General features: G+C 41.8%; 1 protein-coding gene across 3 annotated transcripts in view; it reads right to left on the bottom strand.

Moving 5' to 3' along the window:
- The window catches only part of afap1l2 (actin filament associated protein 1-like 2), a 144537-nt gene extending 141632 nt beyond the window's left edge, over nt 1-2905 (bottom strand). The window contains exon 1 of one of the 3 annotated variants that reach the window (XR_004204457.1): nt 2629-2905. Coding sequence is in view for 2 of the 3 variants with exons in the window: in XM_031799316.1 (XP_031655176.1) it covers nt 2629-2644 (16 nt within the window). In the remaining variant the exon portion in view is untranslated. The remainder of the gene's footprint in view (nt 1-2628) is intronic. The other 2 variants (XM_031799316.1, XM_031799315.1) reach the window with 2 other exon arrangements.
- Between the last annotated feature and the right edge of the window lie 15638 nt (nt 2906-18543).

Below are 18543 nucleotides of genomic sequence, written 5' to 3'. Positions count from 1 at the left end.
ACACACACACACACGAGGAATCACCCAAAATCATGTTTCTATGTGTGAAACACACAGGGCAACACAGCACACACACAACCCCCAAAGAAACTCAGCGCCCTACCGCTGCTGGGCAGGAAGAGAGCCTTCTTTTCATCATTTTTATAGTCCTGTTCGGCTTCCTGAATTACCCACGCACCACTTTCTCAGTTAGAACTTATAGCCAGCCTCCTCTACATCCCAACACCAGGCAAACCCACTGAGCCTTAAACCCAAAAAAGCAGGTTAAAGGTTCAAAGCCCATCCAGTGTTCAAATGTTCGGGGTAATTGCAGATGTAAATGGACACGTTCGACATTGCAGCTGACTTCACAGGCGGGTCGAGACTGACTGATCACCTTTTATCATAAATAACCACTCAATATTATTTGTAGGTCAGTCAGTCAGTCACAATTTACCCATGATACATCATGATTTTGATGCTCTTGAACACAGCCAATAACTTTGAGGTTTAGATGACGTACCTGGTGACATAGATGCCCTTAAAAGAGGGTTTTCTCGATCCACCAGAAGGTGCACATCTTTGTTCTACCCGAACACTAAAATGCCAGATTCAATTAATCAATTAACTGACAAGCCCTTGATTAGTTGAATGAGTTGTTTGTTGAATGAGCCTTTTTCACTAATTGGTCTTTTGACCAATCAGATCAGCTCTGAAAAAGATCTGCCGTGAAAAGATTGGAAGTGATTGGTGGAAATAAAATATCAGAATTGGGCTGCCTGTCTAAACGCAGCCTTTGACATGTAGGTTGTGTGCATGGATATAAATCCTGCTTACATTGGCTTACATCACATAGCATAGATGTTCAGTTTTCTCAAGAGGAAGACAAATAATGAAGTGAAAGAGAACTGCGTCAAAACTCTCACAACTACATTGTTCTGAGGCCAATGCCTCCCACACAGTAAGGTATGTGAATAATACACAAGGGGTTTTCACAGCATCTAGGACCTCGAGATGAGTACCGCTTTTGTTTTACCTGTTGCCTAGGTCTGAGGCACTAAATTAACCATTTGATGAAAGGAGTTTCAAATCAACATTTCCCACTGGGCTAAATTTAACGATAATGATGACAGCCATATATGAAGCACCCTTCTACTTTGGTTGGGGTCCTGAAGTAAAACGAATCCTATGTAGATAACTTATAAGCCATGTGTGTTTTCTTGATCTGTGTCTGTAATGCAATTACATGCAGTCATAATAGTCAAGGTGGTAATGTATTCCATAAACACCCACGTCTCAGGGTCTATCAGTGAGTAATAATAAAGCATTAACCGCTGCACACATTCTCAGAGAGAAAAGTAACCGCAGGAATCTGCGGAATCTTGGGAGAACAATTGCTGCTACTGGAATTCATCTCCAGTGACTGCTGTGGATGAACTTGTGTTTATTTACGAGTGAGAAACCATTAATGGAGGGTTGGGAATGGAGGGATGAAACATATACATTGTTCCTCCCAGAGGAAGCAGAGAGAACAGAATTAGGCCAGGACAGATATTTACTTGTCAAAACAGTTTACTATAGAATACTCCAGTACTTACTATATAAGTATGTAGTAAACTGTAGAATACTATACTACACACTGTAGTATCCCTCGATCAAATGTAGTACTTGCTATATAATTTTATAGTATACTGTAGAATACTATAGTAGAATACTAGTAAATATGACAATATTATCTACAAATGTCTGCAAAAACACTCTTTTTTTTACTGTAGTAAATACTATATAAATACTACAGTATTTAATTTACATATACTGTACCCTGCCTATTCCCCTCCCCCATATCCAATGTGTGCCACCCATAAGTGAGAAGCCTACATAACATGTATAGACCATTTTGTTTCCCCAACAGGTTATAGAAATTAGAATGATCAGTTCAGAGCCTAGACCCATCTACCCGTTATGGACAATTTGCTCTTTTCGCATTTCTCCAGTAGATTTTGTCATGGAGAAAGTCTCCACTTCTATGTCAAACATAATAAAACAAAAACAATATAGTAAGTACTACAGTGATGTCTGCAAAAAACATTACAGTATGCTACTACAGTTTGCAAAAACACTACAGTAAATACTACAGTATACTACTACAATCTGCAAAAACACTACAGTAAATACTAATACTACAGTTTGTTTACTACAGTATTGATACTATAGTTAACTGTAAATACTACAGTATACTAAAATAAACAATAGCGTTCACTGTAGTGTTTTTGCAGACTTTAGAGGGGATACTACAGAAAAATCCGCTAAAACACTACAGTGAATACTGTAGTATTTTTTCATGTGGGTTAACACTGTCGGACCAAGGGAATCTCATTCTAAACTGACTGCGTTCCTGCCCTTACAAAAAAAAGATTGCAGTTTTGAAACTGCACTCCACTGTGGTATTTTGGACGCAGTAATTGCAGAATAACTGTAGTTGAACTGCAGTTAAACTGCACTCTGTCGTTACACTGCAAAAAGACTGCACAATCCAAGATATTGAGTATGATCCAGAAGACTACAGGACTAGGCGATTAGAAAAACAACACAGACTCACACGTTGTTTCCTCTTTTCACTTTGGAAGTTTAGATACATTATGCCCATACCTTTGTGCTTTTCCATTCTCAACGCACGACCAAGCCTCTCGGTTGTCACGGTTTCGTCTCGGAGAAGACAATCCCAGGCTGTAGTAGCCGGTCAGTGAATGTCAACACTAGCTCGTGAAGGGACGCTTGATAGATAGATACCGGAGCTCGGATGCAGTTTTCAAAGAACTACTGATCCGACATAATGTACTGATGCTTGTTTCAAAGTAAGATTACCACGTGATCAATGATGTCCGATGCTTCTTTTGATCACATGCTTTTTTGAAACGTGTGCTGCAAAATGCGAGTTCCCACTGATTGCGACATGGGTTCGGTTCTTTCGATTCAGAGTTGCTTTCAAACATCGACCTCTACTGGTATTAGCTGATATTGGTAGACTTTCGTGCCATTGTTCAGTAGGCTGTTTCTAGTATAGGGCTACTGATGGGTTGCATACAGGATCTGATGTCCTAGGACTAGGCACCACTGAATAAGGGACAGGTGAGCTACTAAATGAGAATAGCATTACCAAACATTCTCAAAAAGCATTGTTGTGAACTATTTTGCAGACCATTTCTCCCTTCTGCCTATTTTTGTTTCCTCATTGAAGGCAACTTTGCCCCATGCAGTTTCTATAGTCACAATATTGAAACGACCCTGGGTGTATAAGCGCGGAAATCGACTCTGCTGCACGAGCATGCTTGTGTGACACAGTCGATAGCGCGCCGGACCTCGGGCTCGAAGATCGAGGATTCGAGATCTGCTCCCTGCTGTTTCATTACAATATGTTAATGTTGACAAGCTTTTCGATGCCGATTTGCTGTGCTCCATCACTTTTTCAATTTGAGAATAAACGGAGCTAGTAAAACAATTTCTGGAAAATGTATTCAGATACATTCGAAATAAATTGTATTTAATGACCACGAAAATACCATAAAAAACGATCGGAGCTCCAATCGCTTAAAATTACATCTTATCAAGATCTGTTTCCTAAGCCTAAATCATACTTATTATCATTACAAATTATTATTATTTCCAATTACAAATAGAATATTATCACTTCTAACAATGGTGTTCGTTTAGTAACGTTATATCAAAGCTGAATCAATGATTCACATAATGATTCATTAGCATTTTACATAACATAACCGAATATAATACCATAGCGTAGTAGGCATATAACATACTATTACACCCAACATTTCTAATGAGTAGGTATGTAACATTACTATTACACCAAAAATGTCTAATTTCTAATGAGATTTTAAGATGGTTCGCTGAAGCTGAATATACAAATTATTTTCTCATGCACCAAAACTCCAGGCAGGATATGCTTTGATTGAAACAAAATACAATAAAGTATAATAGTTTGTTAAAACCATGTACTCTAATTCACTCATAAAACAGAAATTCAAGAAGATCTAAATGCATATTCCCATTAAACTGATTGAGGTCAATCAAATGATTGGCATGGAGATGCAGTTTTGACATTTCTTCAGTAAAACCTGAAGAATGATCATTCATGATTGACAGTGATGATGGCTATTTTGAAATTAGGTAGCATATGCCTAACTTGGTGTTTGAGGGTTTAACATTTTTTTAAACGTTCTTGAGACGATATGTGTGAACATAGGCAGACGTTGCAATTGGAGAATGCGTTTTATGCATATTCAACTGGCTACATCTGTTGGTACAAACTTTGATTGAGGAAATTAAGAGGCGTTTGAAAAAAGCTTTTTCCGAGTTGAATGATAGTTCAGCAGGATCTCTGAGACACATAGACAAGGGGTTGAGTCCCAACCAAGTCATGGGCCTACTAATAAGACTTTTTTTTTGTAACCACACTAGCTGCACATTGATGTTCAAATAATTTGTTTTATTTAGTATTTTACATGAAAGCTTTTGTCCTATGTATAAGTAATGCCGTAGATTCATATTGTTTTGTAAAATAGTCAACTTGGGAGGCAAAAAAGGGATGCAGAATGTAAAATCCAGTATGAGTATTAGATTTCAAAGCCTTCAACTAACCGTGAATCCAAGAAAATAGGAACGCAAAGCTTTATCGTTTTTTTTTTAATACAATTTTGGTGATCAACAAGGAATGGCTTTGAGATTCATGACCACTAGTCTAGCTAGTTCTGGTCGGTCAGTTGCTGATAAGCAAACGACAGGTCCAGCTTACTGAAAATGTTCCCACCGACTAGAGTGGCAAACAGATTTTAAGCATTCAGCAGTGTATATTCCTCTGGTAGTATGCAGCGATTGACTCCACTTTCATGACTATCTCATTCTTCTGTAGGGGCTCCAGTTCTTTCTCTACTGGTAGAGCATGTGGTTTGTGAAAGATGGGCTCGGTTCCTTCTTGCACTCTGACTTTTGACGTGAAGTTTCGTATCTCGCAATAGCCATCTTTGAAAAGTTATGTGTTTCTCCAGCATGTTTGTAAGCGAAGCCTGACTCACTGGTTTGTAATTTCTCAGACTAATGTTTCCGCAGTTCAGCTTGATTTTCTTCTCTTCTTTGACAATGATAAGTGGTAGCATCCACTCCTTCCCCTTATACCGGACTGCAGTGGAGGCTTCTGAGGGGAGGACGGCTGTAACGGCTTTCTTCCGTCGAAGGAGAGGAGGACCAAAATGCAGCGTAGTTCGTGTTCAACATGTTTAATGAAAGACGATAACGTGAACACTGCACAAAATAACAAACGTAGCAAAACCCGAAACAGTCCTATCTGGTGCAGAGAACACAAAGACAGGAAACAACCACCCACAACCCCAACACAAAACAAGCTACCTAAATATGGTTCCCAATCAGAGACAATGTCTAACACCTGCCTCTGATTGAGAACCATGTCAGGCCATACATAGAAACGGACAAACTTGACACACAACATAGAATGCCCACCCAGCTCACGTCCTGACAACACTAAAACAAGGAAAACACAAAAGAACTATGGTCAGAACGTGACAACGGCTCATAATAATGGCTGGAACGGAGCAAATTAAATGGCATCAAACACATGGAATCCATCTGTTTAATGTATTTGATACCATTCCACTAATTCCACTCCAGCCATTACCATTAGCCCATTTTCCCCAGTTAAGGTGCCACCAACCTCCTGTGCCGGACTGGTACCTGGATCTGTCCTAACACAGGAATAGTGTCAACAGTGTATGATGAAAGGTGGATGGATGCTGCTGAAGAGGGCATTATTTTTCTTTGTAGATTCGCTCTGGAACAAGAGATACAGAAGCTCTGATGTCCAAATGCATGTTTACTGGTTTTCCAGATAACTAAACTAAAACCATTTTATTGCCTTTTTATTCAATATCATCAGCTGTATTGAGTCATTTTCCCATATGCAGGTCTGTACATGCTGATAATTGGACAACTGGTTGTTCATCTCATAAACACCACATGAGAAATATAGATGTCCACAGTACAGGGCTCAGCTAGATGCATAATCATAGTAGTTTACATACACTCAAAATAGTTTACATACATCTTGACACTACACACATTTACAACAAACTCCATGTTGAGGTAGATTCCATCTTTCCATTGTTGAGCTGTGTATATTGTGAACAGTTCCAGTACTGTTTCAACTGTACCTTCCTCTTCTTGTGTTGTGTGTGACACATTGTGAGCTCTTGCTGTTCATTTTGGAGCTTCACATACTGTCACATCTTATCCTATCCCCCCTATATCCTTCACATCTGTAGTAACTTGAATTTGTCATTTCTGATGTGGGCTGCTGTTCAATGTCTGCTTTTTTTTACCCATTTTTTGCTGCTTTTGCAACAGCTAATGGGGATCCTTATCAAATACCAAATACCAAATAGGTAGCCTACAATATGTGCGCTCCTGAGGCTGCACTGAGGCTGTGTCTAGACTAATAGGTTGACCACAACCCGAGTGTTGCAAAATAAATGTAGGAATATATGTTATTCAATTATTGCACCTACTGCTTGCGCGCGTCTGTGTTGCCAAGGGCTAAAATAGAAGTCATTCCTATTTCTGACGCAGATCGGGCTGCAAGTCCTGCCTCTCCCATCTCCTCATTGGTTTATAGAAGCAGGTACCCACGTGCCATCTCTTCATTGGTTATACCCACATGGGTGATTGAAAGACAAACTGTTTTGCCGGTTGTCGTGGTAATACTATGAAAGTGTAGTTGCCAATCACCATATACAGTTGGACAACAAAGTATTTAGTCAGCCATCAATTGTGCAAGTTCTACCACTTAAAAATATGAGAGAGGCCTGTAATTCCCATCATAGGTACACTTCAACTATGACAGACAAAATTAGAAAAAAAATCCAGAAAATCACATTGTAGGATTTTTAATGAATTTATTTGCAAATTATGGTGGAAAATAAGTATTTGGTCACCTACAAACAAGCAAGATTTCAGGCTCTCACAGACCTGTAACTTCTTCTTTAAGAGGCTCCTCTGTCCTCCACTTGTTACCTGTATTAATGGCACCTGTTTGAACTTGTTATCAGTATAAAAGACACCTGTCCACAACCTCAAACAGTCACACTCCAAACTTCACCATGGCCAAGACCAAAGAGCTGTCAAAGGACACCAGAAACAAAATTGTAGACCTGCACCAGGCTGGGAAGACTGAATCTGCAATACGTAAGCATCTTGGTTTGAAGAAATCAACTGTGGGAGCAATTATTAGGAAATGGAAGACATACAAAACCACTCATAATCTCCCTCAATCTGGGGCTCCACGCAAGATCTCACCATGTGGGGTCAAAATGATCACAAGAACGGTGAGCCAAAATCCCAGAACCACGCGGGAGGACCTAGTGAATGACCTGCAGAGAGCTGGGACCAAAGTGACAAAGCCTACCATCAGTAGCACACTACACCGCCAGGGACTCAAATCCTGCAGTGCCAGACGTGCCCACCTGCTTAAGCCAGTACATGTCCAGGCCCGTCTGAAGTTTGCTAGAGAGCATTTGGATGATCCAGAAGAAGATTGGGAGAATGTCATATGGTCATATGAAACCAAAATATAACTTTTTGGTAAAAACTCAACTCGTTGTGTTTGGAGGACAAAGAATGCTGAGTTGCATCCAAAGAACACCATACCTACTGTGAAGCATGGGGGTGGAAACATCATGCTTTGGGGCTGTTTTTCTGCAAAGGGACCAGGACGACTGATCCGTGTAAAGGAAAGAATGAATGGGGCCATGTATCGTGAGATTTTGAGTGAAAACCTCCTTCCATCAGCAAGGGCATTGAAGATGAAACGTGGCTGGGTCTTTCAGCATGACACTGATCCCAAACACACCGCCCGGGCAACGAAGGAGTGGCTTCGTAAGAAGCATTTCAAGGTCCTGGAGTGGCCTAGCCAGTCTCCAGATCTCAACCCCAAAGAAAATCTTTGGAGGGAGTTGAAAGTCTGTGTTGCCCAGCATCAGCCCCAAAACATCACTGCTCTAGAGGAGATCTGCATGGAGGAATGGGCCAAAATACCAGCAACAGTGTGTGAAAACCTTGTGAAGACTTACACAAAACGTTTGACCTCTGTCATTGCCAACAAAGGGTATATAACAAAGTACAATTGCACAATTGGTGGCTGACTAAATACTTTTTAGATGAAAAGATGAAAAAGCCTGGAAGGAGGAGCGATGACTAGAAACGATTCGGTTGGCCATTTTATGTGTGGATTGATTGATTGTTATTTCAGGTAAAATAACAACTCAATGTTTATATTCCAGGACATATTAGCTAGCAACAGCAAGCTAGCTAAATATGACAAATTAGCTAGAAAGTGCAAGCTATCTAGCTAAATTGCCATACATGTTTAATGCTTTTCGACCTGTCCCCAAATTATGTCATTGGTTCAGAGTTTGTTTTGGTATTTTAACCTGCGTGTCATGATCGTGTTTGGTGTAGGGGGACAAAATACATTTATGCACGATAGCGCACGATGGCGCACGCGCGCAGCCGGTTTGGGTTCCTTGTTAGAGTTCTGATCATGGAATACCAAACATGTCATGCTTCTACACCTACATTTAAATGTGTCTACCATGTCCACAGTGTGTCCGGATTCCCTTTTCCAGCACTATATTCAAATGTCAGTATGCATTCTACAAACGGTGGAATAGGCAAAATATGAGAAAAACACAACAACTGATGGCAGTAGCTAACTACTGTAGCTAACTAGCCAGCTGACCTCTGTAGCTCTGTTGATGGCTAGCAGGCAATTCTAAAAGGATTGCAAACAGGTTAGCATAACTCTAGCCAAACAAACCAATCTTATTTTTTCATATTAGCTGACTAGCATTTATGAGGCCAGCAAACACATTCCTCACGCTAGGAATGTATTTCCTCCAATGGTATAATGAAAAAGTGGCTTTTCTGTCCCAAATCACAAGCTGTCTGGAGACTTGTGGGAGGAGTGCTGATGACGCTTTCCGTAGCCTGATTGTGTCCAGACTGAGGAGAAATCCAACACACAATGCATCCTGAAGTGGAAGTGGTCAGCCAGATCAGAACACCTTTCCTTTCAATGTGTTATTCATATTCTGATAGCAGAAGTCATGTGCTAAGTGTAGACACGACCTGAGTGCGCTCCCTCCCAGTCCCCATGTACCATCTCGAAAAGCTACCCTATTGTTTCAGTTTCTTAGGAACAAGAAATGTATCCTACCGAAGCTAAAACAACACAATGTAATAAAGAACGTTATTATTGTTTCCAAGCCTGAAAAACTCTAATGTTGCTGCAAACTGCAGTGAATAGCCTATGTCATTTGAATAACCACTCAAAAACCTGCCGTTTTGAATGCATATTCATTTTGAAATAACTGCATCTAGCCTGCCTGATTGGGCAACCATTTGGATCAGTTATGGGGGGGTTTTATCGGCTGTTTAGCCTACAAGATCCAGGCACATTAGGGTCTTTCTATAATGTAGAGTACCAGTGAGGATTTCCTACAATGGACAACTTGCTACAGCTGTTGATAAGCCATTGATGATAATAATCAGAAAAAATGATTTTGTGATTACATTAATATGTAAGGGTAGCTACAGTGGCTTGTGAAACTATTCACCCCCCTTGGCATTTTTCCTATTTTGTTGCCTTACAACCTGGAATGAAAATAGATTTTTAGGGGGTTTATATCATTTGATTTACACAACATGCCTACCACTCTGAAGATGCACAATATTTTTTATTGTGAAACAAACAATAGAACAAAAAAACTGAAAACTTGACCGTGCATAACTATTCACCCCCCCCCCCTAAAAAAAGAGTCAATACTTTGTAGAGTCACCTTTTGCAGAAATTACAGCTGCAAGTCTCTTGGAGTATGTCTCTGTAAGCTTGGCACATCAAGCATTGGGATCTTTGGCAAAACTGCTCCAGCTCCTTCAATTTGGATGGGTTCTGCTGGTGTACAGCAATCTTTAAGTCATACCACAGATTTTCAATTGGATTGAGATCTAGGCTTTGACTAGGCCATTCCAAGACATTTCAATGTTTCCCCTTAAACCACTCAAGTGTTGCTTTAGCAGTATGCTTAGGTTGATTGTCTTGCTGGAAGGTTAACCTCCTTCCTATTCTCAAATCTCTGGAAGACTGAAACAGGTTTCCCTCAGGTTTTCCCTCAAAAATGTGTTTTCATTTATTTCACCTTTATTTAACCAGGTAGGCAAGTTGAGAACAAGTTCTAATTTACAATTGCGACCTGGCCAAGATAAAGCAAAGCAGTTCGACACATACAACAACACAGAGTTACACATGGAGTAAAACAAACATACAGTCAATAACACAGTAGAAAAATAAGTATATATACAATGTGAGCAAATGAGGTGAGATAAGGGAGGTAAAGGCAAAAAAGGCCATGGTGGCGAAGTAAATACAATATAGCAAGTAAAACACTGGAATGGTAGATTTGCAGTGGAAGAATGTGCAAGGTAGAGAGAAATAATGGGGTGCAAAGGAACAAAATAAATAAATAAATACAGCAGGGGGAGAGGTAGTTGTTTGGGGTAAATTATAGATGTGCTATGTACAGGTGCAGTAATCTGTCAGCAGCTCTGACAGCTGGTGCTTAAAGCTAGTGAGGGAGATAAGTGTTTCCAGTTTCAGAGATTGTTGTAGTTCGTTCCAGTCATTGGCAGCAGAGAACTGGAAGGAGAGGCAGCCAAAGGAAGAATTGGTTTTGGGGGTGACCAGAGAGATATACCTGCTGGAGTGCGTGCTACAGGCGGGTGCTGCTATGGTGACCAGCGAGCTGAGATAAGGGGGACTTTACCTAGCAGGGTCTTGTAGATGACTTGGAACCAGTGGGTTTGGCGATGAGTATGAAGCGAGGGCCAGCAAATGAGAGCGTACAGGTCGCAGTGGTGGGTAGTATATGGGGCTTTGTTGACAAAACTGATGGCACTATGATAGACTGCATTAGACTGCAATTTATTGAGTAGGGTATTGGATGCTATTTTGTAAATGACATTGCCGAAGTCGAGGATCGGTAGGATGGTCAGTTTTACAAGGGTATGTTTGGCATCCTTCATGAGTGAAGGATGCTTTGTTGCAAAATAGGAAGCCAATTCTAGATTTAACTTTGGATTGCATATGTTTGATGTGAGTCTGGAAGGAGAGTTTACAGTATAACCATACACCTAGGTATTTGTAGTTGTCCACATATTCTAAGTCGGAACAGTCCAGAGTAGTGATGTTGGACAGGTGGGCAGGTGCAGGCAGCGATTGGTTGAAGAGCATGCATTTAGTTTTACTTGTATTTCAGAGCAATTGGAGGCCACGGAAGGAGAGTTGTATGGCATTGAAGCTCACCTGGAGGGTTGTTTACACAGTGTCCAAAGAAGGGCCAGAAGTATACAGAATGGTGTCATCTGCGTAGAGCTGGATCAGAGACTCACCAGCAGCAAGAGCGACATCATTGATGTATACAGAGAAGAGAGTCGGTCCAAGAATTGAACCCTGTGGCACCCCCATAGAGACTGCCAGAGGCCCGGACAACAGGCCCTCCGATTTTTCACACTGAACTCTATCAGAGAAGTAGTTGGTGAGGCAATTGCGAGGCAATCATTTGAGAAACCAAGGCTATCGAGTCTGCCGATGAGGATGTGGTGATTGACAGAGTCGAGAGCCTTGGCCAGGTCAATGAACACGGCTGCACAGAATTGTTTCTTATCGATGGTGGTTAAGATATCGTTTAGGACCTTGAGCGTGGCTGAGGTGCACCCATGACCAGCTCTGAAACCAGATTGCATAGCGGAGAAGGTATGGTGGGATTAGAAATGGTCGGTAATCTGTTTGTTGACTTGGCTTTTGAAGATCTTAGAAAGGCAGGGTAGGATAGATATAGGTCTGTTTGGGTCAAGAGTGTCCCCCCCTTTGAAGAGGGGGATGACCGCAGCTGCTTTCCAATCTTTGGGAATCTCAGATGACACGAAAGAGAGGTTGAACAGTCTAGTAATAGGGGTGGCAACCATTTCGGCAGATAATTTTAGAAAGAATGGGTCCAGATTGTTTAGCCCGGCTGATTTGTAAGGGTCCAGATTTTGCAGCTCTTTCAGAATATCAGCTGACTGGATTTGAGAGAAGGAGAAATGGGGAAGGCTTGGGCGAGTTGCTGTGGGGGGTGCAGTGCTGTTGACCACAGTAGGGGTAGCCAGGTGGAAAGCATGTCAAGCCGTAGAGAAATGCTTATTGAAATTCTCAATTATAGTTGATTTATCAGTGGTGACAGTGTTTCCTATCTTCAGTGCAGTGGGCAGCTAGGAGGAGGTATTCTTATTCTCCAAGGACTTTACAGTGTCCCAGAACGTTTTTGAGTTTGTGTTGCAGGAAGCAAATTTCTTCTTGAAAAATCTAGCCTTGGCTTTCCTAACTGCCTGTGTATATTGGTTTCTAGCTTCCCTGAAAAGTTGCATATCACAGGGGCTGTTCGACGCTAATGCAGAATGCCATATGATGTTTTTGTGTTGGTTAAGGGCAGTCAGGTCTGGAGAGAACCAAGGGATATATCTGTTCCTGGTTCTAAATTTCTTGAATAGGGCATGCTTATTTTAGATGGTGAGGAAGGCATTTTTTTAAATAACCAGTGAAAAACATCCACACAGGATGATTCTGCCACCACCACGCTTCACTGTGGGGATGGTATTTTCGGGGTGATGAGAGGTGTTGGGTTTGCACCAGACATAGCGTTTTCCTTGCTTGCCAAAAAGCTACATTTTAGTCTCATCTGACCAGATTATCTTCTTCCATATGTGCTGCTTGCTTGGTAGTGTCCCTTGCTTAGTGGTGTTGCAGACTCTGGGGCCTTTCAGGACAGGTGTATATATTGAGATCATGTGACACTTAAATAAAGTCCACCTGTGTGCAATCTAACTAATTATGTTACTTCTGAAGGTAATTGGTTGCACCAGATCTTATTTAGGGACTTCATAGCAAAGAGGTGAATGCGTATGCACGCACCACTTTTCAGTTTTTTGTTGTTTTGAATTTTTGGAAACAAGTCATTTTTTAAATTTCACTTTACCAATTTTGACTATTTTGTGTATGTCCATAAAAATACATTTAAATTACAGGTTGTAATGCAACAAAATAGGAAAAACACCAAGGGGGGTGAATAGTTTTGCAAGGCACTTGTCACGACTCCAACCGAAGGTGGCTCCACTCCCGTTCGGGTGGCGCTCGGAGGTCATCGTCTACTAGCTGCCACTGATTCTTTCCTCCCCTCCTTATCTGTTTATTGGTTACACCTGTTGTTTATTTGGTTAGATGGGCTTTATTAGCCAGCCGGCCCGCCTGCTCTTTGTGCTGGATTGTTTGTGTGACTAGTGTGCACGTTTGAGGTTAACGTGTTTCCTGTTCTTGGGTTTTTGCTGGACTGTTTTAGTCCCCGTGTTTGGGGCATTTGTTTTGTGTGCGCCCTGTGTTTTCGTGGGGTGGCTTATGTTCGCCATTTGTGCATTAAATAGCACTACCCTGAACTCTCTGCTTCCTGCACCTGACTTGGCACCCACTACACCCAGATCGTTATAGCACTGCATAATCAATACAATTCCCGAGTTGATTTAAAACGTATCTTTAACCCTTCATCATGGTTGGTGCCTTGACAGATTTGTCCAAAATCATGTGACATGAAGGTGAAAAGCTTCAAGTTCTTCAGCAACAGCGTCTCTTCAACCTCAGGAGGCTGAAGAAATTCAGCTTGGCCTCTAAGACCCTCAAAAACTTTTACAGATGCACCATTGAGAGCATCCTGTCGGGCTGCATCACCGCTTGGTATGGCAATTGCACTGCTCTCAACCGCAGGGCTCTCCAGAGGGTGGTGCGTTCTGCCAAGCTCATCTCCGGGGGCACACTGCCTGACCTCCATGACACCTAGAGCACCCGATGTCACAGGAAGGTCAAAAAGATGATCAAGGACATCAACCACCCGAGCCACGGCCTGTTCACCCCGCTATCATCCAGAAGGCGAGGTCAGTACAGGTGCATCAAAGCTGGGACCGAGAGACTAAAAACCAGCTTCTATCTCAAGGCCATCAGACTGTTAAATAGCCATCACTAGCCAGCCTCCACCCAGTACCCTGCCCTTCACTAGCTGGCTACCACCCGGGTACTCATTCCTGGACCTTAGAGGCTGCTGCCCTATGGACATAGACATAAAATCACTGGTCACTTTAGTAATGGAACACTGGTCACTTTAATAATGTTTACATCATGTTTTACTCATGCCATCTTATTCAACTATTGCTTTATATGCAGTATGCTATTCTATCCTACATATTCTGCAGATATTCTAAATAGCTTACACCTCACCAAGAGCCCAGCGTCAAGCCTTCTTGTGAGCAAACTCATGTCTTTAAAGTTACATTTTCTAGCGAACTGGTTCAATTGAAAGGATGGCAAGGCTGTTCAACCTGTCTTGGCAGATTGTAGATCTTAGGTAGTTCTTTATAAGTTTCAGCTTACTGAAGGTACGTTCACCTCCAGACCATCTGAAAAAGTGGCACCATATATCGTCTTTACTTTTTTTTAAACTTAATTTTCAAATCCATCTGTGAGATCTTTGGAGTACTTGTTTCTGAATTTGTGGCAAGATACATTTAGAAAAATTACTGAAAATTAAATTTGTGTAAGTATTAGATGAAAGCTCCTTGCATATAGCTGCAATCATGTGGAACCGCATGTCCAAATGACTGATTATACTATCCAGAGCCACATAAAACACTGTGTTGCGAAATCCAGTGTCTGACTTTTTTTCTGGTGGCTCCTCTGTTCACTGTGAAACTGAGTAGTTACACCCATTTAATTTGCCACCATGGAGGCTTCTGCCAGAAGAGTGTCCCATTGATTACGCAGAGCCTGTATTTCTTCCTGTATTGTTTTAATGTGAGCTGCTTCAGTGTCTAGACTACGGAATTAGGCTTCTATTCTCAATACACTGCAACATTTTTACCCAGAAAGTGAGCAGGAAAGACATTAAGTAGCTTTTCAGACCTTTTGGCTCAGATTTGGTTTTGTTTGTCAGGCTGTATGTAGCAAGAAGCATGTCTAGGGCCTTGATGATAGACGGTAAATTAGTTGACACTGGTCGGATCGCAGTAATAAGCACACTCCATCGTGTGTCTGAAAGGTGGAAGACAGCAGCCAGTCTTTCCTTGAGAATGGTCTATCGCTCTGGGCTGGCACTGAACAGATTGTAAAGACTATTCGCACAGCCAAAAAAGGTTGATACTTCTGGGCACGAATGAGATGCATGTACACCCACAAGATTAATAGTATAGGATGCACAAGGTGAGTATGTGGCCAGTGGATTATTTTGCAGTATGTGTGCTTGAACTCCCTTCACTTTCCCTGACATATTGGCACCATTATCACAGCCTTGACCACAGCAATCTGCTGTGTCAATACCATGCCCTTCCAATGCACTCAAAATAATTTCAGAAGATCCACTGCCTGTCTTTCGAGCAAAGTCATTAAATTCAAGAAAACGTTCACCATTCACCTATTTCCTAAACACTATCTTTGTGTACATATCTCACCAATAATACATTTAGCTCAGTATGGGAAATGTCTGGAGTTGCATCACATATACCCGAGTAATACATTGCATCTTCTCTTTCATAAAGTATTGTTTTCAAAAACCCTTTCACCACATATTCCTATTAGCTAATTTTGTCGCTCAGGGCTGAAGTAATGAGTCAGTTGTGCTCCTTTCTTTTTGACCCTGACTTTCTGTAAGTGCTCACGTAATAGCAGGTCAAAATTGAACAACAGTTCTCGTAAGCCTAGGTAATGTCAATTATGCACATCAGGAAGATTGAGTTATTTCCCCTGTAATGGCAGATTCCTAGATGATAAGTATAGTGTCGCATCCAAAATTCTAGAAGTGCTCTGTTTTTATACATTTCAGACTGGATTTGTTTCTGCAGCTGACTGTCTATACAGTACCTGTAGCTGTTACGCTATGCTGCAAATGTTTCCATTTCTAGTAACAGTTCTTGTGAGACACACCATCCTCATGCTCTGGTAGTTTGTCAGACATTCTCCACCATGTCACTGATGATATCTTATAGCCATCCTTACTATTCAGAGAGCTGGGTGATGGTTTACTTTCTCATGAGGAAAAAGAACACATGGAATGCAATATAAATGCCTTTACACTATAAGCCAGTCTCTGCACATTTTCTCTTACATTTGCTGTCTTAATGTATTGTAAATAGTTGGGGAGTGGCTTGCCTTCAGAGTCTGGGGGCATGATTTTATACAGTTCTGTCTCCTCTTTCATGGTCTTGTACTTTCTCTGGCCACAGTGCTGGGTCATCTAAAACCTCATCTTCCTCACTTCGAATCTATCCATACTCTTCCTTTCCCTTATTACTTGCTTGTTCAAGCAAGTAATAAGCACTGGCACTGCTGCTATTCTTTAACTCTTCCTTCTCCCTGCTCTCCTCTGCATCAGTCTGTCTGACAGCTTTCTGCTGGGATTCTGCCTGGGACTCTCTAGGCACTAGGAAGTGAGTAAACAAAGAGAATTTTAGGTTTAATGTTCGCTCCTACAAAGGTTACCATACTAAAAATCTACTACTCAAAGAAAACACTTTTTAATAGTATACATATCAAATAGAATACATATTTAAGTAATCATGTGCCTAACTTTACAATTTAAAAATGTTCTAGATATGCTGCTGCAGCCACAAAACAACTGCCTCACTTCCAAGGTCCTGTAACGATTCTCGTGGGTTGAAGAAGGAGACCAAGGTGCAGCGTGGTAAGTGTTCATGATTTTTAATAAACTGAACACCACAACAAAATAACAAAGTAGAAAAAACGAAAGTGCACAGTTCTGTCAGGCAACAAAACAGCTAAACAGAAAATAACTCCCCACAAAACCCAAACGGAAAATCACAACTTATATATGATCCCCAATCAGAGACAACGATAGACAGCTGCCTCTGACTGGGAACCTCACATGGCAAAAACAACAAAGAAATAGAAAACATAGAAACAGAAAACCTAGAATGCGCACCCTAATCACACCTTGACCTATCCAAAAATAGAGAAATAAAAGTCTCTCTAAGGTCAGGGCGTGACAGGTCCGCTGTTTCAACGTCATGTAGTAGACACACATTGGGATCTTTGTCTACAGCAGTAGTTGTAGAAGTAGCATCTACAGTATGGATAGGTATATCACGTATGAAGGTAAGACGCAGATGCAGACCACGTCGAATAAACAATAGTTTAATATTCCAACAGGGGCAGGCAATAAACAGATCAAGGTAGGCAGGGGTCAGTAAACCAGAGGTGGGGCAACGGTACCGGGCGGCAGTCAGGGTAAGGCAGAGTTCGGTGGTCCAGAGGGGGTCAAATGTACTGGTCGGCAGGCAGGTTCAGGGACAGGCAGAAAGGTCAGGCAGGCCTTAAAAAAGTGAATCGGTGGCGGCTAGAAAACTGGTGACGTCGACCGCCCAACGCCGCCCGAACAAGGAGAGAGAGACCAACTTCGGCGGAAGTCATGACAAAGGGTAAAAACCAGGAGGGCGAGAATAGAGAGACTGGAAAAGCAGGAGCTGAGACACAAAATGCTGGTTGACTTGAACAAACACGATGAACTGGCAACAGACAAACACAGAACACAGGTATAAATACACAGGGGATAATGGGGAAGATGGGCGACACCTGGAGGGGATTGAAGATGATCACAAAGACAGGTGAAACAGATCAGGTTGTGACAAGGTAGGCTACACGCTAGGTTTTAATTTTTGTCTATCTAGTTAGCTAACAAATATCACACAAATATTGGGGAATACAGTTATAATAATAGCTAAAAAATAGCTAATTAGCTAGCCATAGTTGGTAGTGGTGGAGAATCATCATCATGTTAATAATTACTGCTCTGACCGAGCCGAGTGAGTCCACAGTAGGAAGCTACCTGTAGCTAGCAAGCTAGCTTTATTAGATAGCTAGACTACTTAGTTCGGCAGGCCGTCTGCACTTACTTACCACTCAAATCCTTCTCCTTGCTTTTTTTTCGACGCCCCTGAATGTGGTTGAAGAGAGTGCAACAGGTCAGCACCGCAGGAGTAAATGTCTGTTGGCTTTTCATAGCCGAGCATTCAGAGTTTGAGACAGCAGGTGCAGTAGAGAGAGAGAGTCGATGGAACAGGTCAGGGTTCCATAGCGGCAGGCAAAACAGTTGAAACTGGACCAACAGCACGACCAGGTGGACTGTGGACAGCAAGGAGTCATCAGGCCAGGTAGTCCTGAGGCATGGTCCTACGACGTAGGTCCTCCGGGAGGGGAGGGAGAGCGAGAGAGAGAGAATCACACAGGACACAGGAGAATTACACCAGATATAATAGACTGACCCTAGCCAACCGACACATAAACTATTTCAGAATAGCTACTGGAGGCTGAAACAGGAGGGGTCAGGAGACACT

Source organism: Oncorhynchus kisutch, linkage group LG20 (assembly GCF_002021735.2).
Source record: "Oncorhynchus kisutch isolate 150728-3 linkage group LG20, Okis_V2, whole genome shotgun sequence".
Taxonomy (NCBI): domain Eukaryota; kingdom Metazoa; phylum Chordata; class Actinopteri; order Salmoniformes; family Salmonidae; genus Oncorhynchus; species Oncorhynchus kisutch.
Note: the sequence above shows the minus strand (reverse complement) of the source record. Positions and strands in the feature narration are given on the sequence as shown.